The sequence below is a fragment of the Xenopus laevis genome, chromosome 4S, assembly GCF_017654675.1.
Source record: "Xenopus laevis strain J_2021 chromosome 4S, Xenopus_laevis_v10.1, whole genome shotgun sequence".
Taxonomy (NCBI): Eukaryota; Metazoa; Chordata; class Amphibia; order Anura; family Pipidae; genus Xenopus; species Xenopus laevis.
Window position 1 is genome coordinate 85,158,067 of NC_054378.1, and position 18,075 is coordinate 85,176,141.

The 18,075-nt window shown below is 38.6% G+C and overlaps 1 protein-coding gene across 2 annotated transcripts; it reads left to right on the forward strand.

Moving 5' to 3' along the window:
- The first annotated feature begins 6,066 nt into the window (after positions 1-6,066).
- Positions 6,067-17,728, forward strand: gtf2b.S (general transcription factor 2B S homeolog). 2 transcript variants are annotated; one of them, NM_001094656.1, is given in 7 exon segments: positions 6,067-6,092; positions 13,385-13,491; positions 13,825-13,958; positions 14,265-14,411; positions 14,511-14,640; positions 15,647-15,928; positions 16,901-17,136. In NM_001094656.1, coding segments are annotated over 7 exon segments (951 nt in total). In that variant the 5' UTR covers positions 6,067-6,075; the 3' UTR covers positions 17,035-17,136.
- Positions 17,729-18,075: the final 347 nt, after the last annotated feature.

The window sequence follows — 18,075 nt, forward strand, 5'->3', positions numbered from 1 at the left end:
ATGTTAAAGCATTTCCTCATTGGTGTATGACATGAGTTACATGCACTCCAGTATAAGACTTCTCTTTTTAAAGGATAACTAAATCTTAAATATGAATATGGGAAGAAATGCCATATTATATATGTACTAAACTTATTGAACCAACCTAAAGGTTCAGCATCTCTACTGTATATAGCACCTCAAAGTTGTCACAAGAGTTTTTCATCTAGGAGTGTCTGTGACACGCACATGCTCAGTGCACCTGTTGAGAAGCTAAGCTTAGGGGTTGTCACAAATCATCAAGGAGAAAATGAGGTTGGCCTGTCATATAAGCTGATGTAAAAAAATAGAAAAAATTGGGGAAGGTATTGGTACTGGCCTCTTCCACCGCCAGCAATAATATAATGCAAAAAATGAAATAACCAATACCTTGTTCAGATGCGGGGTGATCCCAAATTTATTGTAGTGCTCTTGACATGTGAGTCATGTTCAAACGTTTCGGGACAAACAAATGCCCTTCCTCAAGTGACTTGAGGAAGGGCATTTGTTTGTCCCGAAACGTTTGAACATGACTCACATGTCAAGAGCACTACAATAAATTTGGGATCACCCCGCATCTGAACAAGGTATTGGTTATTTCATTTTTTGCATTATATAAGTTGATGTCACAGGAATGATGATTGATTCTTTTGCTGGTTGTGCTGGTTACTGAGCTACCATGGAATTATAATCTGATTTACTAATCAGCCTTATATTGAAACAATCATATTCTTTGAAGCAACATAGGTGGTTCTTCACAGTCAGGACACTGAGGTTGTGGAATGCACTGCCGGGTGATGTTGTGATGGCTGATTCAGTTAATGCCTTTAAGAATGGCTTGGATGATTTTTTGGACAGACATTATATCAAAGGCTATTGTGATACTAAGTTCTATAGTTAGTATAGGTATAGGTATATAGAATTTAATTAAAAGTAGGGAGGGGTGTGGCTGAATGCTGGGTTTTCATTTGGAGGGGTTGAACTTGATGAACTTTGTCTTTTTTCAACCCGATTTAACAATGTTACTATGTGTACTGTATATTTTGAGTCAGTCCTTAGGCTCAGTAAGTGACAGCAGCACAGAGCATGTGCAGTGAATCAGCAGAAAAGAAGATGGGGAGCTACTGGGGCTTCTTTGGAGACAGATTTTTACTGCTAAAGGGCTGTGGTTGCTCTGGGCTGGTACAGGGCTGGGGTTCAAATTCAGATTTTTCGGACCTTGAAAAAAAAATCTGAATTTTTGGGATTTATTAAAGTCCGATGGTATGAAAACTCTGAATCCAAAAACCCGGCATCTCAAAGATCTTGGGGTCCTGTATTAGTCAATGGGGAAGGTTCCAGTGTCTGTGCTGCTGTTAGTAACGATATCCGATGATTCTGGGGATTTTAAAGCGAATAGTCCAAAAAATTTGTGGTTTTTGCGGAAAAGTCCGAAAACTTTGGACTTTTCTGGCAAAGGTCTGAAGTTTTCGGGTTTTTGCCGGAACCTATCTTTTTGAATGATAAATAAGGTCCATTCAGGAATTCGGAGTTGCTTGGATTTTTATCTTAGAAATACTGAGATAAATTTGGAGCTTGATAAATAACCCCCATAATGTACAACATTTCTAGCCTATTTCAGGAAGTGTTCTCTATCTGCTGCTACAGGGCATACACTTCTCAGCAGAAAGGCTGTTCCCCAGTACAACCACTAGATGCCCCACAGAGGTAAGAGGTAGAATCTAGGTGACTGCCCACTGATTGCCCCCTCTTGTCTTTATTATGCTGTAGAGTAGAGGATACATTATGCACTAGTATGTATACCTTGAGCAAAGTTCAAGATACACCGTCACTTTGATGAGAGCTCTACTCCTACTATAAGCACAGTATCTGTAACTTTGCCATAATATAGACACAAGGACAAATTGCTGTTTATAGAGGATTAAGATATATATTTATAAAATAGTTTAGCAAAATATTCCTGTGTATACTGCCTTAAAAATATATAAAATAAGCAAAACCTTTTTTAGATGGAAGCATTTGGCAAATGCCAAATTTACACAACCGATGCATGACAATTATACACTCCTGCACTGTGCTGCCATCCAGTGGAGAGACTTGAAACAATATCAGAAATGAAGTAAAACTGGTTTTGTTCTTAACATTTAATAAGCAAAAATACATGTGACCAATAGCATCAAAATCTGCAGCTATGTAGTGCATGTGTTTTCTTCTATTCTATCATTTGTAGACACTGCTGACATTTTGGAAGATGTTACTAGCAGTTCATATTTTTGGCCTAATGTCCTGAATCACAGAAAAGGGGAGGAAGCTTACTGGAAAATAGGCATAGAAGATGAAGGTATGGCTTAAATTGCCCTATTTCTGAATTCGAAAATTGAATGTTGGTAGGGATGTGTCACTTCAAAGCTGAATAGTACATTCCAATCAGCAGCTATTTTAGTAGGTATAGACATGTCAGTTTAGCAAAACTACACCTGTTTGAACACATGGACACTATTTAGAAAGGATACTTGGCTCCTATAAGTCTCTTACACAGGGGTCGTTTTTTTCTGCGTGTTTAAATGCAAGTTTGAAGGCAAATTGATTGCATTGTATTCTGCCCTGCACTACTCAAAAAAAGCGTATAAAAACAATATATGGGTTCAGCGCGCGTTTTAAAAACGTAGAATCAAATGCCGTGTATAAGAGCCCTCAAGCCTACTTAAAAGTTGCGCATAGCACCAATGTCCTGGTCCACTCAAGTATAATGAATTGCATGCAGCTGCAATTGTGCGTGTGATAGGGTGTGTGAATGTAATGTTTTACATACAGGATTCCTTTGGGTTCAGGTTGCTCCTACACACCATGAACTTGTGTCCAGTAAATGACACACTAATGCTGATACTGACCCAGCATATCATATGTGACAACATTCCCACTAAGAAAAACTTACAGAAATTTACCAAAGCAGAAGTTCTGAAGGCAAAATGGCAATTTCTGAATTTAGCACTTTGCTAAATGTGACTTCTCTTGTTCTATACCCAGCAGTGTCACACATAAATAGAAATATTACCTCCATTATATCCTGGCACAATTTTTACCTTTAGTAGTAAGTGCCTTGTAAATTCAAGAGTAAACTGCTTTGGAAGTAATAATACTGTCAGCCACTTCCTTATCTGAAGCATTTCCCCAAAACTTTTAGGCATCAGTTGTTTTTGTTTTGCTTTCCTTTCTCTTGTATACACAAGGAAAATATTGGCACATTTATCAGTGAGTATGTAGATACAGTAGTGGCTGACTGGCAAAGTGTACAATACATGATCACTCTTGTCTGGAGTCCATGGGGTATATTTACCAGTGAGTGAAGTTAGAGGTCGCCACAGTCCTCTAGAGTGAAATTCCGCCACTCTCCATTCATTTCTATGGGATTTTAAAAGGCATATTTACTTTCACCCATTGATAAATACTCTTTTAAAAATCCCATAGAAATGAATGGAAAGTGGCGGAATTTCACTCTAGAGGACTGTGGTGACCTCTAACTTCACTGTTTGATGAATATAGCCCCATGGCTGTCTGTTGCAGAGCTGTCGGCTTTTCAAATGCACAAGACGGAGGGATTGTGACGTCATTGGAAGTCCTGGCAGGCCGCCATCAGGAGGGCATGGGAGGACAGTCCCACCCCATGGCCAAGTTTTAAGGGAAGCCCAGCTGTGCTGAACTTTCCAGATTAGCTGGGCCCTCTTTGAATCGAAACAAAAAAGCAGCAGAATCCATCAAAAGGAAGCAAAGATAACTGAAGCCACCGCAAGGGAGCCAAAGCCACTGAAAGGAAGCAAAAGCTGCCCCAAGCCAGCTTAAGAAGAGGAGAATGGAGAAGGCCACATGCCAAACTTTTTAGGTAAGTTCCACTAAACACCACTGGTCTTTTTTTTTTTTCTTCTAAACCCCAGCCACCATTTTTTTTCAAAACTTTTATGTGGGACTCTGACCCCAAGGGGCCCAGAAAATTTTGTCGTACAGGGCTCTGTGATTTCTGATGGTGGCCCTGAAATCTAGGGGGCGCAAGTGCCCTGTAATTGAGGACTAAGAAACACCCCTTAGTTCTCTTATTTAAATAGTGTTTGCTTTCAACATGTTTGCAATGCTTAGGTGAGACTACTTGTTGCCCTGCAACAAGGTAAACTGTTATTTTTATAATGCTTCCTTGACAAGAAAAAAACATATGTACTTTTGTTGCCTAATTCCAAATCCTGTCCGCCTCCACTGGTAACAGATGCATTTTCTGTAGTCGATTCTCAACCTGCACATCACTAGTCTGCAGCCTTAGATCAGAATGAAGTATAGAAATTGGGTCCATATGAATTACATTATAACAGGAAATCACTCATCAACCAACGGACCATGAGTGAATGTTACAAGGTCGCCTCCTCCTCCATCTCTACTATAAAAATGTATTGTAACGTTATGTAAAAGCAGAACCCTGTGTTAATGTAATTATTTATGATATTAACCTGCTCACCTTACTCTTTTTCTCTCCAAACTATCTTAGCTTGTTAGATTACTTACCATTATTTTACCTTGCCTTATATTCTCTGATATGTTGTCATCTGTTCTGCTTACAATTCCTATGACTGATGCACAGTGGATTTCTCTGTTCATATTTTATTATTTTTGGCCGGTCAACTGTTGTAATTTAGTTTCTTTATATGAAAATGCAATAAAATTGTTTAATTAGAATTCGAAAAAAAAGACATTATAATGGACAAAGTTCCTTCAGACTTTCCATAAGCTTTATCATCCTGCAGTTGGCCTTCTTTGAACACTGTTTCAGTAATTTCCCATTTGAGCACTGGAGACTAAAACTGCGCTGTATATTCCAGATGGGGCCTTACTAGTACTTTGTAAAAGGGAAAATGACCCTCTCCTCTTGTGACTGTAAGAGCCTTAGAATACAGTTTAAATGCTTGTTTGCCCTTGCAGCTGCTACACGATCAGTTTTTTTTGCTTTTGTGTTCCATATGGTTGCGCTGTTGTGCTCTCCATGAGATAGGAATACAGACATTAAAGGGGAGGTTCACCTTCAAAGGACCAGTAACATTAATTTAAAAAAAAAAAAAAATTGTTAGTATAGAACGAAAAAAAAACCACAAAGACAAATTAAACATTTAAATCACTAAGTCTTTATTAAGAAATAACTTACCGAAAACGCCACTTGCGCTCCTCTTCAGAAAAGGCGCCGCGGCAACGCTTCTCCTATTAGGAAGGCAGGGAGGAGCAATTGAGCGCCGCATGATGGATCGCCTTTTCTGAAGAGGAGCGCAAGCGGAGTTTCAGGAAGTTATTTCTTAATAAAGACTTAACGATTTAAAAGTTTAATTTGTCTTTGTGTTTTTTTTTTCATTCTATACTAACGAATTTAAAAATGTTTTACTGGTCCTTTAATTTAACTTTTAATATGTTATAAAAATGGCCAATTTTAAGCAATGTTTTTCTTTATTTTTTAAACTATTTTTTCTTCTTGTGACTCTTTCCAGCTTTCAAATGGGGGTCACTGAGAGCCGCAGAACAACAAGCTAAAAAACCCAAATAATAAAAAAAAACTTAAAAACAACTGCAAATTGTCTCAGAATATCACTCAGTATCAGTACGTCATATTAAAAGTTAACTCAAACTCAAAGGTGAACAACCCCTTTGTCCTGAACCAGCTCTATGGGGACTGTGCTCACAGATAATGCAGATAAAATAGGACGTGCACAATTATACGTCGTATTTAGCATTGACAAGCATTCTTGTGGTCACAGTTCTTGAAAAACAAACAGAAATCACTTCAAATGTACCCGCAATGTAGCCAGGCTGAATATACCCACACTGCACCTCGCCAAAAGCGCAGACGCCAGCAAGTTCTCGCGGCTTTTTCTTTAGCTGTCAGGGCTGCGAGCAAATGACTTACGTTTTACGTCCGTCGTCCAGCATCACTGGGCACGTGACCAGGTAGTCTATATAGGCAGGAGTGCGCCGTCTGTCGGGGGCTTGTTTAAAAGCTGATTGAAAAGTCGGCGGTAGAAGGAAACAGTCATGGCGTCGACGAGTCGGTGAGCATACTGTCCGTCTTACGGTGGTTTACGAGTTGTGTTTGCGACGTGTCCGTGGGGCAGCATGCAGTGTAGTCGTGCTCTGAATAGACTTTCGCTTTCTCCTACGGCCATGCTATTTTGAGAACTTTGAAATCTTTCAACGCCCCCGGCATCAGAACGTATTGTGTCATAAACAGCAGCTGTTCTGTCACAGTCCCCGGGAACTTCGTATTAGTCGCTGGGTGGATGGCGTGCTGGTTAGTGCGGTCCACTTCACCGTCTGCGTCACCTTCTGTAGCCTTTGTGTCTTGTCCTCTGAGTGGGCCGGGAAGAAAGTACTTCTGGAACAGACCATTAGTGGGGGGGCACTGTTACCTCTACGACTTGGGCTTTTCTTCCTCGTAGACTTAGATAGAGGCCACCAAGGTGCAGATAAGTGCTGTGTATTCTCAGTGGGATCTACAGGTGGAGCATGGAGTCCAGTTACGGTGCCATTTGGGGGCAGCACTTAAAACTGGACTCGTCACCCAAAAAAGTAATTCCAAATCCTATTTTATCATGTTGCCTAAGCAAAATAAACTTTAATTACACTGTAAAAAATTTTGTCTTGTGTCCTTCAGTCTGGAAATTCATAATTATAACAAGCAGGCAGGAGACATTTTGAGACACTGTTATTAAGACAAGCCTTGCATCAACTCAGAATCTTGTTTGTGCACCAGAATGGGGGACCTGATGTCCATCCCCATGCCCTGGCTACACATTAAATGGTTAACAGAACGGGGAATGTGGGGAGAGCAGTGACATCTAGGAAGTGCTGAATGGAAAGTGAAAGTAATTGTCTGCCCCGCCTCTATGCCTAAGGCATAGAGGAGGGACAGACAATATTTGACTGACAGCTGAGATTTTAAAATTAGTTTACAACAGCTATGAATGCTTAACTCAAAAAAAGAAAATTGAGTTTCATGTTTAATTTGAAAAGGTCATTAATTGTACAGCTTTTTATGTCTGCGTGACGGGTCCACTTTAATTGCCCTGATGAAATACTCTACAATCTTATATTGACGGCCAGTGAGAGAGATTTGACCAGAATAGACTTTGTGCCTGTGGTGACTATTCTGGGAAACTGGAGTTGAATGGCTGATACAGCAGTGACTTTATATCTGTAGCCTTTGAACAAAGGAAAGGGGGAACCTCAACATATGTTGTACTTTAAAGGAGTTGTTCACCTTCAAACACTTTTTTTCAGTTCCGTTGGTTTCAGACTGTCCACCAGAAATAGACTTTTCCGATTACTTTCTATTTTCTACGTGAAACCATTTCTCTAATATTGAAGTGTAAAATGTCCTCTTTCACCTTCTAAAGCCACTCTGGAAGGGGGGTCGCAGACTCTTAACTGTTTTAAATCCATACATTTACGTTTATCTTTGTCCCTGCTGAGCAGAATCCCTGAGAATCCCTTTCATTAAAGACGTTTTGTGTAAAAAAAAAAAAAAAAAATAACAATGTACCAGTGCGTTATACTCCTTTAAATATTGGAGAATTGTGCAAAAAAAAGTGGTGTTTCAGGCTGGTTTATTGAATATTTCTGCAAAAACCCTAATAATCCCTCCCTTCCACTTCCTGCTCCCTGAATTCCCAGGCTGTGCAGGGGAGCTGGCAGGCACTCGGCTCACTGCACTGTAGGACAGGAACCAATCAGCAGCTACCAGGACCTGATAGGGAACTGAAGCCTGTCTTTGCTATTGTGACTGCAGGACTCTGGCTGTCCCGCTCCTACTGTGCTTCTGGCAGGGGCTGTTATGACACGCCCACCCCTCATTTGAAACACAGATGGGGACCTCAGAACATCTATAGGGAGCTCCAATAAAGGGGCTAGTTTTAAAGATAATATACATTTTTAGCACCATGTTAAAGCACCACCTTATATTATTTATAATTGCCTACAAAATTAGTTTTTTGTTTTTTTTCATTTATCCTATATGTCTCCTTTATAATAGTTGCTAATATTCCTCAAATATGGCTGAGAAATGTATCTGGTTGCTAGGGTCCCAATTACCATAGCAACCACACATTGATTTGAATAAGAAACAAGACTATGAATAGGAGAGGACCTAAATCGAAAGATGAGTAATACAAAGTAGCAATAACAATACATTTGTTGCTTTACAGAACATTTGCTTTAAGATGGGGTCAATGACCCCCATTGAAAGGTGGAGAGAATCAGAAGAAAAAGGCAAATAATTCAAAAACACTAAAAATAAATAATGAAGACCAATTGAAAAGTTGCTTAGAATTGGCCATTCTATAACATACTAAAAACGAAATAAAAGGTGAACCTTTAAACCCTTTAAACTTCAATTTTGGAAAAAATAAATGTTAAATAGTTAGGAAAACCGAAAATAAAAGATGGAAAGCAATTGAAAAAGTCACCACTTATGCATAACAATCTGAAAATTTAACTGAAAAAAGTGTTTGGAAGGCGAACAACGCAGGCTGGTGCAGAACTTCACAATAATGCTGGAAGAATCTTTGTAAACCTAGTTAAATGTGTATCAGTCATTCAGATAGTAGAAAAGTTGTATTATAAAAGTCTTCTTAAAATTAAACATGAAACCCAAATTCTTTTATTATTACAACATTTTTCTGTTGTTAATGCACTTATAATTCTCCGCAGTCAATCATATAATTGTTTTCTGAGTCTGTGCCACAAGTACAGCAGTCACTTTCACTTTCATTTCTGCTCTTCCTCAATGTCACTGCCCTCCAAGTTCCCATCTCTCCTGTGTATAATTCTGTAGCACTGGCTCCTTCTTTCATATAAGTTTAGGATGTTGCAAAGCTTGCCTTGATGATTGCCTCTACAAAATGGCTGCTGGGTATTGTTTCTGTATCCAAAATAAGGAAACCATATTTCCATAATGTATATATTCTGAAGTTTTATTTTGCTCTACTAGTACAATATAATAGAATTTTATAATTTATTTCTTAGTGACCATAAGTTCGCCTTTTATAAATACCCTTTGGACACGGTCCCAAACGGTTCCCTGCCATTTTTTAATTAAACCATAGAAGCCTCCAGGAAACTATTGTTACCCAGTGGATCCAGAACTTCATGGTCACACTGGACAATTGCCATGAGTTCTTATCACCACTTTATAGCCATGTCACACCAATACTTAGTTTGGCTCTTCCAGTGGATCCTGTTTGATTTTTCTTTTTCAGATTTACATTAGCATTTTTATCCAGGGAACAGAACCAGCTTTGTGGCCTATTTATTCCTAATTTAATGATATAATTATGCACCTCATTTCAGTTTTGTAGTAGAAGCTACACTGTTAAGTGACCCAGTTTTGGGTTCTGATCTATAGTTAAAGGGAAACTGTCATGGGAAATTTGTTTTTCAAAATGCATCAGTTAATAGTGCTGCTCCAACAGACTTCTGCACTGAAATTCGTTTCTCAAAAGAGCATATTTTTTATATTTAATTTTGAAATCTGACATGGGGCTAGACATATCCGTTTCCCAGCTGCCCCCAGTCATGTGACTTGTGCTCTGATAAACTTCAGTCACTGCTGTACTGCAAGTTGAAGTAATATGGAAGGTAACAGCTCCCTAACACATAACAGCTGCCTGGTAGATCTAAGAACAGCACTCGATAGTAAAATCAAGGTCCCACTTCGACACAATCAGTTACATTGAGTAGAAGAAACAGCCTGCCAGAAAGCAGTTCCATCAGAGTGCTGGCTCTTTCTGAAAGCACATGACCAGGCAAAATGACTTTAGATGGCACCTAAAAACCAATGTTACAACGAAAAAAAATACTCTTGCTGGTTAAGGAATGCCATTTTATGTTGTAGAGTGAATTATTTGTAATGGAAAGTGTAATTTAGAAATAAAAACTACATCATAAAAATCATGACAGGATCCCTTTAAGAACCTTGATGTATACACTTCTCTCCTGGGTTTTAATTACATTTGACTAGGGATGCACCGAATCCACTATTTGGTATTCGGCCAAATCCTTGGTGAAAGATTCAGCCGAATACCGAACCAAATCCGAATTTGCATATGCAAGTTAGGGGCAGGAAAGGAGAAAGTGAAAAAAAAATCTTCTTTTATGATGAAAAGTCACATGATTTCCCTACCCGCCCCTAATTTACATATGCAAATTAGGATTCGGTTTGGTGAGGCACAAGGATTCGGTCGAATCCGAATCCTGCTGAAAAAGACCGAATCCTGGATTGGGTGCATCCCTACATTTGACTTCTTCAGCCAGAGCTACATGGGTCCATAAATTCCCTGGCATGGCACTTTCAGATGTAGGAGGCTTAACTGCACTAATGTCTGGCAGTAGGTCTGCAGTCTAATGCAACTCTGGTCTTTCGCCTATGTTGTCTGTGCTAAAGAAAACTGGGCAAATTACAGGTTGGCACCCTCCCTTTGCTCAAAGGCTAGTAACAGCGGAAGTGAATGATATATAAGCGATGTAAAGTGATGAATAAAGGATCATTTGTTTGTATCCAATTATACAAGTTGTACAGTCCATATAGTATACTGATGCCTCTTGTACATCTATTGCAGTCATTCCCACGGTGTATTTTACTTGGCTGGATGTTAGATGTGAGTTCTTGCAGCAACAAATGTTTACTTGTATTGACATTCTCGTATACCAACCTTTCAGTTTAGCAAACTGATCTCGCAAGTTATTTTTTTAGAATTTTACTTTAGGGCATTGATAAACTCTCAAACCATAAGCCAGCTGAAAACTTGTTTCCTTTAATTCCCATTATTATTTTGCCTGGTTTATGGGAAGATGAAAGCTTAAAGGATTTACTGCAGATTGATAGGTCTCATGTAGCTCTCCTGAAAAGCCACACATTGACCCATTTTCCTTACAGTGTAGCTGCCATCTTTGCATTCCTAAGCCCCATTGCTTCACAGAGCTGCACAATTTAAAGCCGCCACTTGACCCTGATCAAGAAAAAAATCAATGAGCGAGGGAGCATGGTCAGCGATTGGGATGACTGCTCAACACTCCCCCCAACACTTTGCTTTATTGCATGCAGACATACCACTCCATACAAATACATACTGTTGTGGAGATCATTTAATCACTTTCACAGTTGGAACATGATGTGAAAGTATAGTAGAGGAAAGTATGAGTAATGTATTACACCTTTCAATGAATATGATCAGCAATGAATCAGAATGTGACCTTGCTCTACTGGTTTATACAGGCATTTTACTTGTCATGTGATTGGCTCATGTAATATAAATGGGCTTTGCACAGTTGATGAAATTAACTTGCAGTGTGCAACATAAAGGGCATGTAAAGACAAAAAAAATAAAACCCCATTTTACTATAATTAAAAAATGTGTACAATTTTTATAAGAAACCTGACTGTATGCAGTGAAATTCTCCCTTCATTTACTGCTGGGGATAGGAATTGTCAGACAGTCCCTAACTGCTCTGTAGGGAAACAGTCATACTTATGAACAGCACTGGGAGCCCCACCTTACTTCCCAACCATGCAGAACTCAAGCAGCTTTGTTTGTTTCCCTGTAGAGCAGTTGGCGACTGTGTAGAGAATTTGTACTGGATTTTATTTTGGCTTTGCATCCCCTTTACTGTTTCCAACTCCAGCTGCAGGGACAAAGATCATGCAGCCAGATTTAAACAGATAAATTATGATTCTATTTGGAGGATTATTTTGCTGCAGCCACTGGTTCTGCAGAGTTGTAGAAAGTTTATATTAAACCATACAAAAACTATAAAATCCACATTAGATTACATGACAACACAGGGCCCAGTGTAGTCTGCATTTTCTGATTATTAATCAGTCTTGCTGTATCGGCTTCTGGCAGATATCATTTGACTTGTTCTGTTTTGATCATTTATGACGATCCCTAAGCAGACCACACTGAGCATGTGCACAGTCTTTGTCTTGCAAAGATGTTTAACAAAGTTACAATATGGTGACCCCCTGTGGCCAACTTTGAAAGCATAAATCATTTGTTTGATTAGGCTTGTGGTGCAGTAAGTTCATGTTTCTGTTTAATATACAAAATACAGCATTTCTAGCATTATTCTATTTTAGACTTCCCCTTTTAAGGGCAGTATGTTCACTGCTCAATCACCAGTCCTGACAAATGCTCCATTATTGGTAAATGCATAGAAGCATGATGCTGGGACAATCCAAGTGTTGCTGAACTGCAGTTCATTTTAGTGTGTTCTCATGGGACAGGATTCTGAACACAAAAAATGGTCTCAAACGTTTATGTAGTTTTAGCTTGTGGCTTGACATAAACGCCTGTTCCTTTAGTTGCCAGCTGTAATCAGACTGACTTTCACACTTTGAATCATTTCCCCAGCGAACAGAATTGTGTATTTGTGTGTGCTTTTATTTAGACCAAATAGTAATACTGACAAATCCTTATGCCCAGTATTGGATAGGGCAGGGCTGTCCATCTGTAGGCATGCCTTAATAAGCTTATTATAGCCACTGGATGCCAAGAGCTCCAACATTCTTTATCATTGTTATAGAATAATCTGCCCAAAATTAATTAAAATAGAGAAAAATGTACCCACAACGTGCAAAATACTATACTGGACAGCTTTTCGCTTTCACGAGCAGGAAGAAGTTTCTACTCACAATCTCTGTGAACTGCACAATCCAGGCACATTCCAAACTAGTGGCTCCTGCATGAAAAGCGTTTTGACAAGGTCATTAACGAAGGGGACAATGTGAAGTACTGCAACTCTTTCACAAATTGTAATGTCAGCACAATGCAGGAACAATTATAATGAACTAAAAAAGCTTTATTCCGTAAATCAAAATGTTTAAGCCAGCAAGAAGCTGGTACATTACAGTGCAGTAGCAGAGAACCTCTTTGTGAGGATCCTCCTGGCATGTGCTGAGAACTGGACTGAGCAGTGAGTGAGGCAGGCACACAGCAATAGGCTTTGCTGGGAAAAAAACCTGCTCGTGCTTCTCTCATAATGTCACTTGCACATGCAGCAGGCTCCTCTCCGACTACAGTCCTAGTTGGAGAGATAAGGATGGCTCAGAAAGAAGGGACGGAGATTCCCACTCGAGCGGCAAGTAGGTGAAAAGAGCTGGAGATTTCAACTTGTTATTCAGAAACCGAAAGAAACTGAATGCAGAGACTATGTTCTTCTGGGGGCTGTTTATATTTTAGAGTTAGAAAAAAAAGGTTTACTTGTTCTTTAAACAAAGTTGATCTTTTACCGATCTGGTGAAAAGTGCATAAGTATATAACCAATTTATTTGTTTTTTAAATCCAAACAGCGTCGATGCACTTCCAAAGGTCACTTGCCCAAACCATGCTGATGCCCTTTTGGTAGAAGATTATAGAGCTGGGGATATGATCTGTTCAGAGAGCGGATTGGTAGTGGGTACGTTTTTTTATCAGTTTTGAAAGATAAATCTGTGTTTGAGTTCACTGGGCTTGTGTTGAACAGAAAAATGTGTGAAAAATATTGCACCCTGGTGTGATAAAAATCCAGATGGATAGGCAATGTTGTCAGCTTCCTGAGTGACAGGCAGTTTAGACTGATCAAGATGATGTATAATCAGAACATGTTGGTGCCATATAGATAAAGCATAATTCAAGAGGCATAAAAGTTGAAGGCCGCTGCATTTTACATTCTAATATTGCTGCCCACATCATGTGAAGTGAATTTGAAGGTGTGACGGAATGTATAACTGCAAGTGTCGATTTTCTTCAGGTGATCGCGTTGTTGATGTTGGGTCTGAATGGAGAACATTTAGCAATGACAAAGCTGCTAAAGACCCTTCTCGAGTTGGAGATGCACAAAATCCTCTCTTAAGCGGCGGAGACTTGACTACAATGATTGGCAAGGTGACATTTATTAGAGTTAATACATATCAAATATACAATAGAATGAAAGGGAGTTCTTTTCGTTAATGGAACAGTAAAACACTTTATATTTTTGGTGTTAGTCAAAATATAATATACGGTTCCCCTACACAGGTAAGTTTTGTCTTTTCTTCAGAAACACTGCTGTAGTTGAAACAAGCTGCTAAGTAATGGTAGGAGCAGCCATTCTAGCTACAATACTGAAAAAAGCACAGGTAGCCTAGAAATGTGTATAATTCAATATATTTATACTGTGTGTATATGATGTGTTTAAAATGGCTGTTTCAGGGGACTGGCGCTGCAAGCTTTGATGAATTTGGAAACTCCAAATATCAAAATCGCAGAGCAATGAGCAGTTCTGACAGAGCAATGATGAATGCTTTCAAAGAAATAACAACTATGGCGGACAGAATTAACCTTCCTCGCAACATAGTTGTAAGTAACGACCTTCTATAAAGATGCTAAAAATCTTCATGGATAAAAAGACATTGCTGACTTTTCTTTTCTCTTTCACTCCCTGTTTTTGTATTGAAGGATCGGACTAATAACCTATTTAAGCAGGTATATGAGCAAAAAAGTCTAAAAGGGAGGAGTAATGACGCTATAGCTTCTGCATGCCTCTATATCGCCTGCAGACAGGAAGGAGTCCCTAGAACATTTAAAGGTAAAGGTCAACTTAATTTAGTTTTGCACATTTTTAATGTGGGCTCATATGGTCTGGGATTTTTTTTTTTGTATTGTACAGCACTGCAGCAGTTCACCTTTCATATAACTTTTAGTATGATGTAGAGAGTGATATTCTGAGACTATTTGCAATTGGTTTTCATTTTTTATTTAAGGTTTTTGAGTTATTTAGCTTTTTATTCAGCAGCTCTCCAGTTTGCAAAGTCAGCATTCTGGTTACTAGGGTCCAAATTACTCTAGAAACCATGCATTGATTTACATAACAGACTGGAATATGAAAAGGAGAGTACCTGAATTGAAGGATCAGTAATAAAAATTAACAATAACAATACATTTATAGCCTTACAAATCATTTGTTTTTTAGGAGTTAGCAACGCCCATTTGAAAGCTGCAAAGAGTCAGAAGAAAAAGTCAAATAACTATAATACTATACAAAATAAATAATTGAAACCGATTGAAAAGTTGGTTAAAATTGCCCATTCTATAACATACTAAAAGTTACCTTAAAGGTGAACCACCCCTTTAAAGTAATACTGACGCTAAATTTCTTCTTTTTAAAATATTAATCTATATTAAAAGTTACCTCTAGGTTGTGTCGATTGCTTTTCACGGATAATTCTGCTGTTGTAATGCTGTTACTTGAAGTTCCTAAACCTGACTGTCCCTTTTTAACCTGTCAGAGTTTCTAATGCTAAGATACTACTGCTGTACAAATATGGCAGCTCCCTCATAGAGGAACAGGGTAGTAAAGGTAATGTAAAAGCATCAGGCAAATACTTTTATGGCAAAATTATAAATCGTATGCAAAGACAATATTATGATCTAAAAAAAGGTTTAATTTCTGGTGTCAATATCTCTAACAAATAGTGATACATACATAGTGCGTATACCATATGTACACGAGAGATGTGTTCTGAGAGTTGGCCAGTGAAGAAAGTAATGCTTTATATATATATACACTGTAATATTTCATTTGTTTTTCCCAGAAATCTGTGCTGTATCAAGAATTTCCAAGAAGGAAATTGGCAGATGTTTTAAACTCATCCTGAAAGCTCTTGAGACAAATGTGGATTTGATAACTACTGGAGACTTTATGTCCAGGTTCTGCTCAAATCTGGGCCTTAGCAAACAGGTGCAGATGGCAGCTACTCACATTGCACGTAAAGCTGTGGAACTAGACTTGGTTCCAGGGAGAAGTCCAATCTCTGTGGCAGCTGCTGCCATTTACATGGCATCTCAAGCATCTGCTGAGAAGAGAACCCAAAAGGGTAGGTAATATCCAGGGTCTTCATCAAAATTCAATGTGTTATGCACTTAGAACTTGGCTACATGTCACTTTATCCTACATGTCTGAACAGACAGTTGCTGATGAATAGTGATATAGAGCATAGTATAGTCTAAATAGAAATGTCTAGGAGAGGAACTCTTGAGAGATGATGGAAATTATTTTAAAATAATGATCATCTACTGGGCCACAGCTGTAGCTGAATTACATTTCACAGATTATTAATGAGCGAGTACTGGGAAGTTTTAAAGGACATGTAAACACACGCACACACGTAATCCATGAACAGCCTCTTTGAAATCATTAGATAACTGCCACTCTGGTTGTTAAAATGTTAACAGTAAGACTGCAGCATCCCCATAATCATTTAGAAATCATTCTCCTCCTCTAACCCACTCGCCCCCTCCCTCAGGAATTTGCATTGGCTGTTGGCTAATAGGCATGCGCAGTTCTTCTCAGATTACTAAACACCTCCTCCAGTCTAACAGCCAATGAAGAGATAGCATTATTGGTTCCCATAGAAACTCTGCTCTAGCTGTCTGATCCTATTGATTTCTCCTAACCACTTCACCCGAGCTCAGCTTAACCATTACAGTGTTCAACCCCAGCAGAACTGTTTATCAAAGTATGTTGTGCCGGTGTAACCCTGCATTCTGCATGGCACAAACTTTACAGCATACGTGTCCTATTTGCACATGTCAAGGTTACTGATGATGTGTCAGAGGGAAAATGGCCGCCCGGTGTAAGCTATTTGTTTTAGGAAAATCTGATAGAGAAACTGTCATACAAGCAGTAAATGTTGAACAGAAAGTTCATGTTCTAGAGTTTCATCTTTTTTTGTTGAATTATTAAAGAATAACAATTGAAAATATACTGTTAATACCACTGTCGACATCATATGCATTTCATCATATTCAGTTTGAAAACTTTTTTTTTTTCTTTTTCCCCCCTATAGAAATTGGCGACATTGCAGGAGTAGCGGATGTGACCATCAGACAATCTTACAGACTAATATACCCACGAGCCCCTGACTTGTTTCCTGCAGACTTCAAGTTTGACACACCAGTTGACAAATTACCTCAACTATAAACTCCGCTCTGATTGGTTCTAAAATATATTGATATTTTACAACCTTTTTATTTAAATGTGTTGATATTGAGCCATCAGAATAAAATTGGGTTATTTGCTGCATATTTCTAACTCGACACATTCCAGACTGGTATATCGTGTTTATACAGGTGCGTTCAATATTCCTGTAAGGTATATTTGGTTGCTTTTTATTTCTTTCGGAAGCAGCAAATATTTAAAGCCCTGTAAACTGTATGACAGTTCCCAAAGTGCCAGATTGTGTTCGCTGGCACATGATGGGAGTGTGGTGATTCTGGTGCCTAGGCCACGAAGGAAAGAATATTGGAATGTTCTTTTGTACAGACTGTCGGCAGAAACCCAGTATTTCATTTACTCTTTATTGTAATGTAAAGTTTACAGTGAACTTGTCATTTTTGTGTACTTTTTTATGAATGTTGAGTACATTTTCTATTTAATATATGCTTAATAATGCCAAACGGGGTCCTTTTTATCTCTGCTTATTACCACTTACCTGATATTAATGGTAACTTAAGTAATAGCTGCCAGAAACGGCGGTCTGAATAATTATTGGGGGTTTAAAATGGTTTGTTTAACTTTGTAATATTTTGTTACAATGCGAAATCCAATGTCGCTCATTTGCAGTAGCAGAAACCTGTTGCCGAGCTTTGTAGTAAAGGATTTTTTTTTTGCTTTTCATTGTGTCTGTCTGTCAGTTTGTGCCGTGGTGCTCCGTTAGTTTTGTGCTTATCATTAACTCACAGAACACTTACTCCCATTTTCACTGGATGGTATTTAGCAGTATTTGTAACTCATATCAGTTTGAGAACTTTCCTTTGTAAATGTATTTATTTGGTAAATTTGCAGCTTAAAGGAACCATAATGGTTTTAAAGTAATGAAATAATCATGTAGTTGCCCTGCACTGATAAAACTGATCTGTTTGCTTCAGAAACACTACTATAGTTCATATAAACAAGCTGCTGTGTAGCAATGGCGGAAATTGAAAAAAGAATATATGGCACAGGATAAATAATGGATAACAG